General features: G+C 40.3%; 1 protein-coding gene and 1 long non-coding RNA gene across 2 annotated transcripts; both read left to right on the top strand.

The window, feature by feature from the left end:
* Positions 1–408: 408 nt before the first annotated feature.
* LOC117482317 (serine hydrolase-like protein) lies at positions 409–8,232 on the top strand. The gene is made up of 12 exons (XM_034130408.1): positions 409–487; positions 578–633; positions 807–950; positions 2,441–2,554; positions 2,721–2,762; positions 5,176–5,195; positions 5,279–5,353; positions 5,510–5,616; positions 6,197–6,276; positions 6,364–6,604; positions 6,700–6,790; positions 7,475–8,232. Exons 1-10 carry the CDS (start codon positions 471–473, stop codon positions 6,501–6,503), a joined length of 795 nt encoding a protein of 264 aa, XP_033986299.1. The 5' UTR covers positions 409–470; the 3' UTR covers positions 6,504–6,604; positions 6,700–6,790; positions 7,475–8,232.
* An 11-nt stretch (positions 8,233–8,243) lies between these two features.
* On the top strand, positions 8,244–9,806 carry LOC117482319. The gene is made up of 2 exons (XR_004555855.1): positions 8,244–8,560; positions 8,847–9,806. It is a non-coding gene; the product is annotated as an uncharacterized LOC117482319 (long non-coding RNA).
* The last annotated feature ends 5,114 nt before the right edge of the window (positions 9,807–14,920 follow it).

The raw sequence follows: 14,920 nt of genomic DNA, 5'->3' as shown, positions 1-14,920 counted from the left end.
AATTTACAGTTTTTTACTATGTTCAATCTGAATTTTCTTTAAAATAAAAAACATCTATATTGATTCTGACTTTTCTACATCCAACTCACAGGTTTATCATTACTTTGAGAAAAAAGATGATTAATGTTCCCCTTTTAGAAGTGTAGTTATGGTCATTTGTTCTGGAAATGTCATTTTCGAGCCTGAGACCTGAAAAACAGGCTTGGGGCTTAACAGGGAGGGCAATGTCCAAAAATAATTCTTATCACAGAACAAAAAGTGTGAATGGGGGTTTCTCAGCAGGTACAGTTCCCAGTGGTATTGTCCTTGCAGCAGACTGCCTGACAGCCATTACTGAGGGAACAAAAGACACACAGCAGAGAGTAGTCACCTTTCAGGTAAGACCCGACTCAGCAGTGTATAATGATTGGCCAGAACAGCAGCCCGTCCTTATGAACGTCCAATGAAATCACTGGTTGCAGAAAATATTTATGTTTAGGTTCCAAAGGTCAGAGTTTTCCTTCATGTTTCATTTGTTAAACAGACATTTCAGAATAGTTTGAAGCGTTGTGAATGTTCAGCTATTTTTCACTTTCAGAGACATAAACTCCAGATCAACAGTTGCTGAGATGTCATCTACAGTGAAACCAGAAGGTATTTGATTCTAAATGACCCAACACAAGTGTAGCAACATTGACCCTTTCCAGGTGACATGGACTCAGTTCAACCCTGTAGTTTAATCTAGTTTATAGATTGACTGATCCTTGTTGCTGTTGTTGCTGTTGTTGCTGTTGTCTGAGGAGATGCATTGTTGTTTAATGTGTCAGTTTCAGAGCTCTCTATCCCGGTGCCATGGGGGGAAATCAGAGGGAGAGCTTGGGGTCCTGAACATGGTCGTCCTGTGCTTTGCCTGCACGGCTGGGCTGACAACTGTGGCACATTTAACACCCTCATCCCCCTTCTACCCAAAGGTAAACTATGACGGACTAGATACAAGTAACTCCCATTTTGACAAGACTTAGTTGATCTTAATCCAAATGTCCCGCTGAGTTTACTTTGCTCCAAGGTGATGTCTCCTGTTTCATGTCTTTCATTCTTGTTTTGGGCTTCCTGTTTTATTCATCTCCCCCCTCGTTCCAGATCACTTAACTTCCTGCCTTTGTGTGTTTGCCCCCCTACTGATTAGTTGTACCTGTCCACAAATAGCCCTGCAGTCACCTGACCTCCTGCTCCCCGTTCTCATTCCCCAAATGTGTCCATCTTCTTTTGTTAGATATTCTGTTACTTTTCCTGCTGTGTCCTCTCTGTCTGTTAGACTCATATTTCCAGGTTTATATGTGTGTTCACATTAGAAAAGTGTCCTGTAGGTCCGGAAAACTTGAAATGAATGCTGTACATACGACGGCAACCAACACACTATCAACAATAAGTAAAAGCACACATCAAGTTTTCTAAGTGCATTGAGTAAACACTAATAGATGTGTAACATGCAAATATTATTGATGAGCTTTGTTCACAGTAGCAAATGCTCTAACAATAACGGAGCCTGAAGCTGCTGTACTTAGGCTCAGAATGTGTGCTTCAGCTTTGTCTTACTTCTCACCTTAATACTCCCAAACCAGTAGATCAATATGAATGTTAGAACAGATGTTGAGTAAAAGATCTATACAACTAAATCACTACCGTTTGTCATCATAAAAAGAGCTTAGATTCCTCAGTAAAAACAGTCTTTGTTGAGCTCTCGAGTGTCTTTTTGGGTGATTGTGCCCAGGTGTTTATAAATACGAACAATCTCTGCTGTGATGTTAAAGTGCACTCAAAGTAGAGAGCATACATACAGTCGACTTTTTGAGTGTGCTGCATCATTTTCTCCCACAAGGCACCAAGTCAAACGATGAGCAGTTAGAAAGAGGTGGTAAAACATTTTGTGTCTGTTTGGCATCTTTCAAAAAAAGGGGACACATACTTTTCTGTAAGGGAAAAACATTTGAAAGTATTGTCATATTTTTGAATATGAACTACTATTCAAAAGTATACTGGTGTATACATAATGCTGTAGAAGTGTGGATCCGGTTCACGGCTTAAGAGTCCTGCAGTCATGCTAGCAGCTCTGTGTGATTTTACTTTGAGCTAAATGCTAATGTCGGTCTCAAAATGAAAATTCTAACATGCTGATGTTAAGCGTGTATAATGTTTACACTGTTCAACATTTTTTGAGCTTATTAGTAGCATGCTAACCTTTACATATACAGTCTATGATGCTAGCATTAGCTAATTAGCACTAGACAAAGTTAAACTGATTCTAATGGGTCCAATGGGTTAAACTGATTCTAATGGGTCCAATGGGTTAAACTGATTCTAATGGGACCAAAAGGTATTAGAATGCAAGCCTGAAGCCTGTGTGATTTCCAGGTTGTTTGTAGTTTTTAATAATTGTATTTCCCTTTCTACTTCCTGTCAGAGTGCAGATATGTGGCGGTGGACCTGGCCGGCCACGGTTTGTCCTCTCATCGTCCCGCTGGAGTTCTCTACACGTTTCCTGCTAACGTGGCTGATGTACGCAGAATCGTTGACGGTGTGTGAGCTCAATAATTTGAACAATCTTTTTATCCATTAGCTTCACTTAAATAAGATCAAGATGTTGGATCTCTGCAGGACTCTGGTGCATCTCTGCAACAAAAGTACAGCCGTAAGTTACACTGGATTTAATCAGATGTGCTTTCATTAAATAACTCCCACAGGCCTCCAGTGGACAACATTCACCATCATCGGCCACAGTATGGGTGAGTGCAGCAAAACAAACATGCCACTGTGCATTTTCACATCTTCTGCTTCCATAAAACAACAAATGCAAGGGCAACAATGTCTCCTCTTCTATAATGAAACGTTTTGTTTTAAAGTTGTTCTAAATCTGGTCCAATTGATTAAATCTACCATTTGGGTGTAATTATAGTGTTGTTTCTTGAGTTGATAACAGTGCTGGAACAAGTGATTTCATCCATAAGTCAGGAGAAAATCAATGTATAATCAACTATTTGGGGGATTTATTATACATTTAAAGGTCCCATGTCATGGCCATTTCTACTGATCATAATTCCATTCTTGAGGTCTACTAAAATAGATTTATATTGTGCAATTTTCCAAACTCACATTGGTTTCTCATACAGCATCTCTGTATAGTATGTGTATTCACCAGAGGCCTGTACTACGAAGCTGGATTTTCGCTTAGCCGGCTAAATTCAGGGAAATCTCGGGCTTTCCGGTCCTACGACGCTGGTTCTCTTTTTAGCAGGCTAGATTTCCATGGTAACTTATGCTGAGCGGCAAACCTGCTCCGGAGCAGGTTAGGTGGCAGGCTAAGAGATCAACTCAGTGAAAGCACTGCCTGCTGACCAATCAGAGCTCCGTGTGCGGAGTTTAAAGCGATCAATTCATATGACAGGAGGAGAAAGGAAATACAGTTTAAACTGCCGTTGCAGGAAAGACGACCGGCCAAAATCAACTGACTGTGTGAACGTGAAAATTAATAGAATATCCCTTCCCATCTTCAGAGCAATCTGACTATTATAACATTAGCGTTAAGAAAGCTTACTTAAATATCTGCCACGACATAAGTAACCGGATCAGAGTAACATTAAGTACAGTCCGCGGCACTGTGAGTGCAGACGTAGATGTGTCCCATTATCATTCATATCATATCACATCATAATGTATCATATATTTCCTTATTTGAGTCAGCTTCTTGAGCCGTATCTGGCCGTGCAACACTCACAGTGTCACATACTGTATGCAGAAGTATTATTTTAAGCAACACATTAAATTGACGAAACACTCGAGTCAAATTCTCCTAATTAAAGTCAGATCGTGTCTTGGACGGGGCAGTGATTTCATAAACCTGTTAATGTACGCATTCAAACACTTTTTCTTTTACCAGCTGTATTCACCTTGCAGGTGCAGCTATGTGGCTTTTATCCTGGAAAAAGTGTTTAAGTCATGGATGTTTAAAGTTTAACTTCCTCATATTTGACTAATATTAAAGTTCACTTTTCATTCAGGAAGTATGACGCTGCGCTGTCAGTACGCTTCTCCGTGTTTGAGATTGGTCGAATGCTCCAAATACCACCCCTTTCATGTGAACGCGCACCTAACTAGATAGGACACGGCGGCTTGAGCGATCCACTTGATATCCAGCGTCGTAGTACAGCTTAGCGCCAGCGCGTATGTTTTGGATTACGCCAACCGGCTAACTCCAACATATCCAGGTTAAGTTGAACCAGCTTCGTAGTACAGGCCTCAGGTATTCACTCTCTGTCCTAAACGGCTTGTTGGAGCTCCTGCCCCCCCCCCTCCCTGTGAGCCCAGTGTGCTCTGATTGGTCGGGACGTTGAGAGGCTCGTTGCTGCGATCTGCTGCGAGGAGCGGAGCAGATCGCAGCAACGAGCCTCTCGGCGATACAGCGAGAACAAGCGAAATTCATCCTGAGCACACACAAACACTCACAGCCGAAGTAAAAACAATAAGTGTGGCTTGATATTGAGTAAGAAAAAGGTTTATAACGCTGTGAGAATGGGTCTGCGGAGAGCATTTCTCCGCGATCCCAACCTAGTAGCCCGCGATCCCAACCTAGTAGCCCGAAAAACGTTTACCCATTTAAACAGTCGTGGTAGATACCTTGTTTGTTTTAAACAAATACACAAACAACAATGAATACTTACAGGTTGTGTACCCGAATCTCCCGCTGGTCCAAACAAAGTAGGAACAGCATCGTTCTTCAGTGCCCTACGCTGTACATATCCGGCATGAATCGCTGAAAGGTTTGTGAAGCTTTGTTTCGTGAAATGCTGGCAGAGGGTGTGGCCTCTGGGTATTCACACGTCACAGTACCCAGGAAGAAAATGAGAAATCTCCAACGAGGCGTTTTGGGGAGGTCTTTTCTGTGTTAGAGTTTTACTCCCTACAGGGTGTACTTTGAGGGGTTTTGACTCTGCAGACCGTTTACATGCATAAAAACCTTCATAACACACAAGGGGACAGGTAATAACCGGAAAAGCATGACATGGGACCTTTAAGACACTTTAAAAAAAATAAAAAACATTGAATATCTCTAGCTTCCCAAATGAGTGTTTTTTTCTTTCATCAACAAGTAATGTACTTGTCTTTAACTTTGAGAATTATTATTTGTTCCCTGTCTTACAGGTGGCAACATCGCTGCATTGGTAATTAAGAGCATACATTATCACTGGTTTCATATAATATTGTACAGTGTTTTCTTGCTTGGCCAATATTGTGTTTTCCACAGTTCAGTGCACTGTATCCTGAGATGGTAGATGCCTTTATACTGCTGGACGCGTATGGATTCTTACCTACAGATCAAGTAATCAAGTTTTTGTTCTACCTATAGAGTTGTTGACTAGCCTTTGAGGTCAATTAAAATATTAAAATGTCTGTGATTGCAGCAGTGGTATTACATTATACCCCATTTATTTTCATATTACACTGCAGTCAGTAGTTTTGTGTCTTTTTCCCGCAGAAAGAAATACCCAAAGTGATGCGACAGGGGATGGATGAGATGCTTCAGTATGAGAAAAAGACGGAAGAGAAGAAAAGAGTTTACACGTATGAGAAGGCAGCTGAGAGGTACTACATCACTCCAGTTCATGACACATTTTTATTTAATAATCACCCATTCGTGTGGGATGTTTTGCACTGATCTGAAGTGTGTTTTAAAGGGAAACTCACACACATTAGAGTTGGATGTAGGGGAGTTATAATGCATATGTTATAATACGTTGTATAAAGCATGGTGAGACTCCAAAATGTTAACCCTTAAGTATCTCAGGTTAAGAGAAAAAGTCAAATCTGAGGGTATGGAGCTGAGAAGAAGTGTACTTCGTGACCACATGTCACCCAATCCTCATCAATAAAAGCTGCTACTTAAAATATATTTGGATAGAATCAATCTGAATCTCAGACCAGAATGTCTATGTTGCATTGTGGGTAAAGTAGGCGCTAGATTTTGACCAAGGAAGAACCTGGTTTGGAGTAAAAAGAGACGATGTATCGCATTCTGCAGCATCAATTTCTATCTTTCCAAAAATGTAGTAGGTGTGTAATTCTAAAACAGAAAGATAAAACCAAACAATAATCAAATCTGTCTGTTAGAGTTTTAGTATTCTCCTAAAGTCAGCTGTTGGCTTAAGTGTTTTATTTACTTCAGGTTGCTGGCTGCAAACCCGACTCTGTCTGAACGGTCGGTGCACACCCTCTTAGAGCGAGGTCTCGTTCAGGGTGAAGGAGGTATGTGTTTATCTTTCCCTCTCCTCTAACAGAGGAATCATCTCATTTTGGTTTCTAACATCTGCTGAATGTGTTTCTCTTCTGCAGGGTTTGTGTTCTCAAGAGACCCGCAAATTAATTTTGTGAGTCACTTTACACCTCCCAATCCTTCCCCCCACATTCCCCTCCTACTATCTGTAAACTTGTATTTTCTACAACAGAGGTTTAGCATTCAGCTTGTACAGTAGCTGTGCTTTATTTTATGTTTCCAGAAAAATATAGTGCGCATCAGCTTGGAGCAGAGTCTGGAGATACAGTCGAGGATTCAAGCCTCTGTTCTAGTTGTTCTGTAAGATATTGATCACTACACTGATATGGGTCTTAGTAAATGATTGTATATTCATAAAAAATGAATTTAACCTGTTAAAATCTTCTTTTTTTCAGAGGAGACAAAGGCTTTGGTGCAACTACTGGTCCAGAATTATACCCAAGGAGATTTGCCTCTAAACTTCTCCAAGGATATCATGACAGAAATGTGAGTTTGAATCTTGGAGAAATAATCTCCAAATACATGCAGGAAAACATCGTATTTTGAACCATTGTAGTACCTGGAGTGTTAAGGCTAAAAACGGTAGTACTCATCCATTTGAAGCAAAGTCACTAAGCTGCATTCATAACATTGATGTGTGTGACTGTGACACCCTAAAACAAGACAGTGCTTTAAACAATGTCTGTGTCTGTGTTGATCTGTTAAATCTATTGGGGCAGGCAGCAGCACAGATCTAAAAGTAGCAACATAGTACAAGCTCAATGTCTCAGAATAAACAGAAATATTTATAGAAGTGCAAAAAGGGTTCACTCACCAGATGAGATTCCTTTATTGTTTTCATTGTTTTGCATTGAAATATATTTAATGTATTGACAAAACAAAAAATGGAGATAGCTTGAATTCTCAATGTCAGTTAGAGACATTGATATTAGCTTAAATTAAAACGTTATTTCAAATATTGTCATATGTTTCATACTATGCAAAATGTACAATATGTACACATAAAATGGTATCACAAATTCACCAACAAGTAATGAAGGTCAAACACGAGCAAAAAGATCTTCCTCAGTTAACTTTAAAAAAAAGGTATAATAACAAAAACACAGAAAAACTTGCATTTCTACTTTTGCATGCTTCTTATTCAAAGATTCATTTTCTTCTGTCTTGCAGCACACAGTGGTTACGGTAGCTGGCGACCATCACGTCCATCTCAATGATCCTGAAGTTGTCGCTCCACTTGTTTCTGACTTCCTGCGGACTAAAGTGTTCTCTCAGCATCTGCCGGCATAGTACACAAACATACGCACGCACGCACGCACGCACGCACGCACGCAAGCACGCACGCACGCACGCACGCACGCATACACACACACACACACACACACACACACACACACACACACACACACTCCCTCACTTAAATCAAACCAAGAACCAGCTCCAGATCATCTTTAGGACAAAGAATAGTTTGACCAAGCTCTATACTGTATATACAATCCTACACTGTTCAAAATATGTTTTATTTCTTTATATAATTTATGCAGCCGGGACGTCATTATTTAATTTGAAGCTGATCTATGAAACTTGGCTGGTTCTCATAAACCTAACGCTTGTGTGAGCTAAACATGGCAGTCATTAAAGGAGATGTCACCCTCTGACAACTTCTCATTATGTAGGCCAATCCTGTCTGTGTTCAGCTTTTGTGTTGCAGCCAGCAGGACAAAAAACTAAATCTTATTCCCAGCTCTTCCCTCAGTGACTACATAAAACCCTGCAGCCGCCGTCAGTCAGAGCAGATATTAGAGGTGCAGCTCACACAAAAATCGCCCCTCTCTTTCTCAATGTCACATAAACTGTGTGATGGCCTTGCTGTTAAATGGAGTGGAATCGATTTTACGCAGCGAGCATTCACAGACATCTGAAGGCCCCCCCCCCCCCCCCCCCCCAAAAAAATGATTATAGTTATATAAGTTTCCCTCCCACTCCCTCCATCCTCTCCACCATCAGCAGGGGTGTTGTCATAGCAACCCCCACCCCTCCTCTTGAACGTCAGCGGCAGGAGCTCGGAGGATGAAGCCGCATGCAGCTCCTGTCTCTTGTGCCTCTCACAGAGCATCACCTGTGATTTGACTCGTCTCACATGCAACAGTCAGAGCTGCGGCGCCGGATATTATCTGATGACTGATTTGACTCGCGGCTGCTGCTCATCACATACCATCTAAAGACCGAGAGCAGCTGATTCAGCAGCGTCTGCAGGTATAAGCACAGTGGCTTTATTTACTACTGAGCACTATTTTTAGAGTGCAGCACCTGTGTGTGTTTTGCACATTAGATTTATTTGTATCTCAGTGTGGTAGAAGTAGTGATTCTTGTGATTGTAATGAGGTAGGCTTTCTAGTGAATGACTGAACATAATGCTGCAGTCTGTCCTGGGTGATATTTCACCCTGAAGGATTACTTTTTTTTTAACCCCAAAACTCCTCCTTTCCTTCCCTTTCTCTGTCATGTCTCCTCGTCCCCTCCCTCCTCCGCCCTCTGACAGCAGTGATGTCGTGGCTCTTCTTGGACTGGTTCGTGCCCCTCTACCTGCTGGTGTCTGTCCTGGTGCTGGCGGGCTTCGGAGCGTGCCTTTACTTCCTCGAGCCCGGGCTGCAGGAAGCCCACAAGTGGAGCAACAAAACAGTCCGGCATCACCCGCTGGTGGCCAGTGTGAACTGCATGGATGACGATAGCAATGCCCTGATATGATCAAGAGGGCCATCTGGACAGCAGGGTGCTGCCAGGACACCGTGGGATGGGAGCCAACACCTTAAAGATGGAGAGAGAAAGAGGTGGAGGAGAGTTGCTCTGTCTAATCATTCCAACTTTTCTCTGATCTCTAACATCCTTAATGTAGAGTTCAGGGGAAAGTGAAGCAGAGAGGAAATGCACAAGGTGGAGGAGACTTTATGCAGGATGAGATTTTGGAGGTGAATGGGAGACATGATGCCCTTTAGAAATGTGACGATGTAAATTCCACGCCATCTTATACTTGTGCCAACTTTTACATACGTTTTGTAATTTGACAATCACTTTACATGAATCATGAAGTTTACTTGCTATATTGTGCATTTGATAAGTGAAGGGAATGATATAAGTGCAATGAGTTTGATGGCAGCAGGAAGGGTTTCTCACCCTCTCTCTGGTGATGGTGGCACAGCAGCTGCTGAGAAGCATGAGGATTGTTAGAGCCAACATGCCAAAATAGTTTTAGGGGTAACTTTATTATAATAATATGTATTGAATAATTGATGACTGATTATATTCAAGGTGCCAAGATTATCCTGGATGGACCAAGATTATAGAAAAGTACTATTTGGCAGTGCTCAAAGTGTATTACTTGTGTCTTCATTGTGTTTACTTGACAGCATGGTGAGGAAACGTTGGGTATGTAACGACCCTCTTTTAAATGATCATATGCTTCCTTTATTCATGCTTAATAAAATGGTTAAATCTTCAATTATTTGGATTTACATGTATTTATTTTATTATGAAGTTGAACATATCTTTAAACCAATATTTAGGTTTGTGTAGTGTATCTGCAACAGTGGTGGAAAGTATATTTACATTACTAAATGTGCTATACTTTACTTGATTATGTCTTTGTCATGCTGCCTTATACCATTTATCTGACAGCTGAAGTTACTAGTTACTTTTCAGATTTAGAGTTTACATTAAAAACACATGAGCTCATAAAAATGTTGCTGGATGTTTCACCAAAAAGAGTAAATATTTTGTTTTTATTTAAATAAGTGTAGGAGGTCCAAAAGAGAGGAAAATAAGAACACTAATTTGTCTAGCAGAACATTGTATTTTACAACCGTAAAATGGTCCTTACAATTAGATGCATGACTATTAAAATGTTATAATGGGATATTAGATAATATCAGATGCCCAATACTTTTACTTATGACACTTTTAAGTACATTTTAAATTGTGCCGACTTTCCCACGGCTGATCTGCATTGTAGAGAGACAGAACAGTGCAAACACACCATGCACATGGAGCATTCACAGACGTCCCATGAAAAGAGGAGAGACCAGAGTGGGAGAGAAACACTGGAGCTTCAGTGTCGAGGAATGGAGAGAATGGCACTTGTGCTCCCACCACTTCCTACTGCCGAGTTCCCCGTCTCGCACTCTTTGACTTATTTACCAACTGAGTGTGTCAACAACACAGTTTGCTTCAGACAGCAGGTTAGTGCATGTTTCCCTCATTTAACTAATCTTATGTACAGTTTTGTTATGTAGTGGAATTAAGGTTAGTCCTACCGTATAACTGATGCTTTCAGATTGTTAGAAGTAACTTAGTTTATTTATTTAGATGCTGTACTTAACAACCAGCTTAAGGTACTTACATATGTATATGCTACTTCTTTACCCCACTACACTTCATAAGGGAAACAGCAGTTTAAATGTACATATAGTAGCACCTAACTTTGCATAATTAAATTGTATTTGTGTGTATTTGTATAATGTGCTATATAAATAAAATTTGATTTGATTTGATTTAAAAACACACAATTGCATTGTTATAGTTTACAAGTATCTAAAATAGAAAATACTGGCTCAATCTCTTATAGCTACAGCCAAAAATTGCCACCTACACACTATTGCATTGATATTATTATTGCATTGGTAACAATCTAGTAAAACACATTATGGTAACCCTAACAGGGGCCAAGATCTTGTTTAATTAATACTTGAATATGTTTAGTGTTTTAACTCATCTGAATGCAATGCCTTCTTATAATGTAGTACTTTTAATTTTGAGGTTTTACATGATAAAGTATCTTGATCCACCAGATTGTCACATGTGCAAAATGTTAAGAGATATAATTGTGTTTAACATATTTAAAAAACCTGTTTAATCTCAACACTCCCATCAATCTTTATTTTTAACCTTTTTCCTCGCAACTTACAACAGAATGAGTGTTTTTGATCGTCCAGCACCTTTGATCCCTCAAGTATCTGCATCCTCCAGACAAACAAACAAAAATCCATCAGTCTGTGTGTCTCCTCCTCTGCCCCTCTCTTCACCTGTCATCACAAAGAAAGCCATTCAAATCCCGTCATTTGATGAGAAGGGACTCATCTACGAGAAACACAACACAAAACCAAACAGTGACAGGTAAATTAAGCTGTATATCAGCTGACTCTCGGTTTCATGTAATATAATATTGTGCTGAATTCATTTTTTGATTTACAACTTTTCTCCCCTCTTGTGGTTGCAGATCATTTCTCCCAATTTGTTCTCCCAAGTCATCCACTCAGCCTTTTTGGGGTAAATCATGTCTGCATTCAGAGGGAAAACATGGAGAAAGAGCTTCAACCCTCCCAAGAGCTAAGCCCAAAACATGCAGCTCTCCAATTTTTTCTGCAAAGCCGAGCATCTCCATTGTCCCTGCACCAAAGCCAAATTCCTCTCCCACTCTGAAACCAAAGCCAAGTGATTCTCTTCATCTCCCTGCCTCACAGTTCAGAGATCCCTCTCCATTATTCCTGCAACAACTTCATCCTAAACTGAGTGTATCTCCAACTCTGACTGTCCCAACTCCCAGACTGAGTCCATCCCCGACCTCCCTGTGCCAAGGGATGAGTTTAGATAGCAGAGGAGGTAAGACGCCATCTCCTGTCATTGTAGAAAGACGTGCTAGACAGATTACCATATCGAATACTACAGTGGAGCCGGATTCCATCAAACAGAGATCTTCAGATGAGGCGAAGCATGACATTCTTGACCAAGAAGCTTTACTGGACTTTACTCATCCTGCCTTAAGAACAGCTTGTTCCATATCCCGACATCAGACTAACTCTGAGTCCAAGACACAAGTAGCCCTTTCTCAGAGTTCCTGCCTAATGCAAGGCAATGCTGGTTTAAGTAAAAGAGAAAACATTGCTCAAGATAAACCAAAGCCTCCACCCAGGAATATAGACAATACTTCAATCCCCAAACCAAAGCCAAACATCAAAAAGCAACAGGAATGTTTGCCAAGTGGAGCGAGAGGTACACAAACGTCTCTGTCAGAGTCTGAAGGGATTAGGTTAGCTAAAGTTGTTCAGAGAGAGTCAGCGTTTGATGTGCTGGCAACTCAGTCAAGCCTGAACCTTCACAGGAAGCGTACAGAAGACTACCCTCAAAGGAGGAATTACGCCTCCAATGAACAATACGAACTAAAGTATTCTGACAGAAATGCAACGACTTCAAAAATCTCCTTTTCCACAGAGCCTCTCCCCAATCAGTCACCCACTATTGAGAAAAGGAGAAGACTGTTTGACTTGAGCAAAGACACAAAAGTAGATGCAACATTTCTGTCTAATCTCAGGAGACCTAAAAAAGAAAACAACATACAGACAGCTACAGGAAATGTATCTAAACTCTCTCCACAAACCACCAGGGCCTCTCGTCAGAAACACAGATTCTGGTGGAAGGATCCACTCCCAGTAAATCAGTCCGTCTGTGTTTCAAAGGATTACAGCTGCCAGTCAAGAGACATTGATCGTGGAGCAGATTCTCACAGTTTAAATCAATTTAAAACATGTCTGGTGGCACCTCAGACACAGAAGGCCTCCGGACCTGCTTCTATTGAGTGTGCAACATCAAAAACAATCCTTTCAACACCTGATACTATCTCACACAAACACAAAGAGATGAACCTCTGTGTCACAGGCGTGTCAAATCAAACGGATATTTTTGCACCATCTGGCTTTCATGGGACGCCTGCAGAGCTAGAATACCCCTCAGAGAAATACTGCCCATTCAACACAAACAGTATTGGCATCAGATCAAAGGGGGTCTTTGACCTGCCGCTGCAGCACACAGCGTACCAGAGGCCAGACCAGGCAACAACAACAACAGCCTTCTCTTCACACACACCAGATTACCCACCAGCAGGCAGAGCGTTTATCATGGAGGAGCCAGAGGACCCCTATTATGTCACCATGTATTACCCTGGGTCAGTCTACGTGGGTGAGTACAGAGACATCCAAAACACTTAACTGAACAGAGTGAAGAAATCTCTCAAAGCACACATGGCAGAGACTCTTTTATATTTTGTTTGATCCTTTCAGAGGTAAATAATGTTCTATCTAAGGGGGTGGAAAGTCAGACAAGGGGGTTTGGTCAAAGAGGACAGCAGAGGGATTTGTGACGTCGCTCCGTATCAGTAGAGTAACAGACATGCTGAAGAGAGGCGACAGCGTTGGTTGGCAGACTCTATCAAAGTGACTCGTCCAGGAGGACATACAGCCCTCCACAGAGACAAACAAACAGAAAGAAATGATGCAGAAAGGAAAAGTAAATAAGAACGACAGGGGAGAAACTCAGAGGTAAACTGTGATGTTCTCTCCCTGTAGCACTTTTACTTGACAACACTTGCAAAAGATATGTATTTACTGTTAGTTAAAGCTAAGTTATACCACTGTATATCATGTTTTAATATTAAAAGATAGAGATAAAACTAAATAAAAACCACTTAGTATAAATAAAGAAGTCCACATTAGACTGCCAAACATTGCATACTGTGGTCCAACTAAAACTGATTGTCATATCAATTGAATGTCTTTTGATAGGCCCTACCGGTGAAACTGTGCAGTATTTATTTAATAAAACAAACTATTTCTGGAGCCGTCAACTATATCACAGTCTTTGTCAGCTAATGGGGTCTGCTCAGTTGTCATGGAGATCGAATAGATATTGGACAATAAAAAGATAAGTCAGGAGGAATAAACATAACTCAAAGGGAAACATTGTTGTGGTGATTCTTTACTAAAGATACATTGAGCTACTAGGTTATCTAAAAATTTATTTAAATAGTCACTTGAGCACTTATTCAATAATGAAGCACGTTGATGTTACTTGAGTATTTTCATTGTATGCTGCTTTAGACTTCTGCACTTCTTCTTACACTACATTTAAGATGAAACCAATGTACTTTCTAGTATGTGCAACAGTTATTTGGCAGATTATGATTTTAAATATATAATTTTAAATATATAATTGATGAGTTGTTATAATTTGATGATTTGTTTTAAATGAAACTACAAAATCAGGTTAAATTAGCTCCACCCAGACCAGCTACAATATTAAAAGGTATGATAATGTATAATTTATAATAATGCATCAACATAAGGTCCTGCTGCTGATGGCCTGATACAATAAACTTACAAATGAATGGCTTTAAAACATCAAAGAAAGAGCAAGACAGAGAAAAAAGGAACCTAAGTACCCAATTAAGTGTGCAGGAGATACAGGTCTACATGCCTTATTGGTGAAATAAAGAAATGGAGTATTTTTACATTAAGGTAATGCTTCATCAAACTTGAGTCCAATGGTGGAAAGTAACATTGAATATAATGTAATTTACTCAGGTATAATCATCAAGTACTAATTTAAGGTACTTTTTGTTCCTTCTCAACTCCATGACATTTCAGAGGGGAATTATTGCATGCTAGTGCAAAAAATAGCAATACCCCTACAACTTGTTAACAGCACCTTTACTTCAGTAAAGGATCTGAATTCTACTTTCCCCACCGAATTTTGACCATAAAATAATAATGCAATCTTAAATGTTTCCTA

This window comes from Trematomus bernacchii, unplaced genomic scaffold, assembly GCF_902827165.1.
Source record: "Trematomus bernacchii unplaced genomic scaffold, fTreBer1.1, whole genome shotgun sequence".
NCBI lineage: Eukaryota > Metazoa > Chordata > Actinopteri > Perciformes > Nototheniidae > Trematomus > Trematomus bernacchii.
The sequence above is the reverse complement of the archived record's forward strand: the minus strand, read 5'-3'. Positions and strand labels throughout refer to the sequence as shown.

Coding starts and splice junctions, on each gene's coding strand:
- LOC117482317 (XM_034130408.1), top strand. Junction 634..806: donor ATCTACAGTGAAACCAGAAG/GTATTTGATTCT, acceptor TTAATGTGTCAG/TTTCAGAGCTCTCTATCCCG. Junction 5,196..5,278: donor GTGGCAACATCGCTGCATTG/GTAATTAAGAGC, acceptor TGTTTTCCACAG/TTCAGTGCACTGTATCCTGA.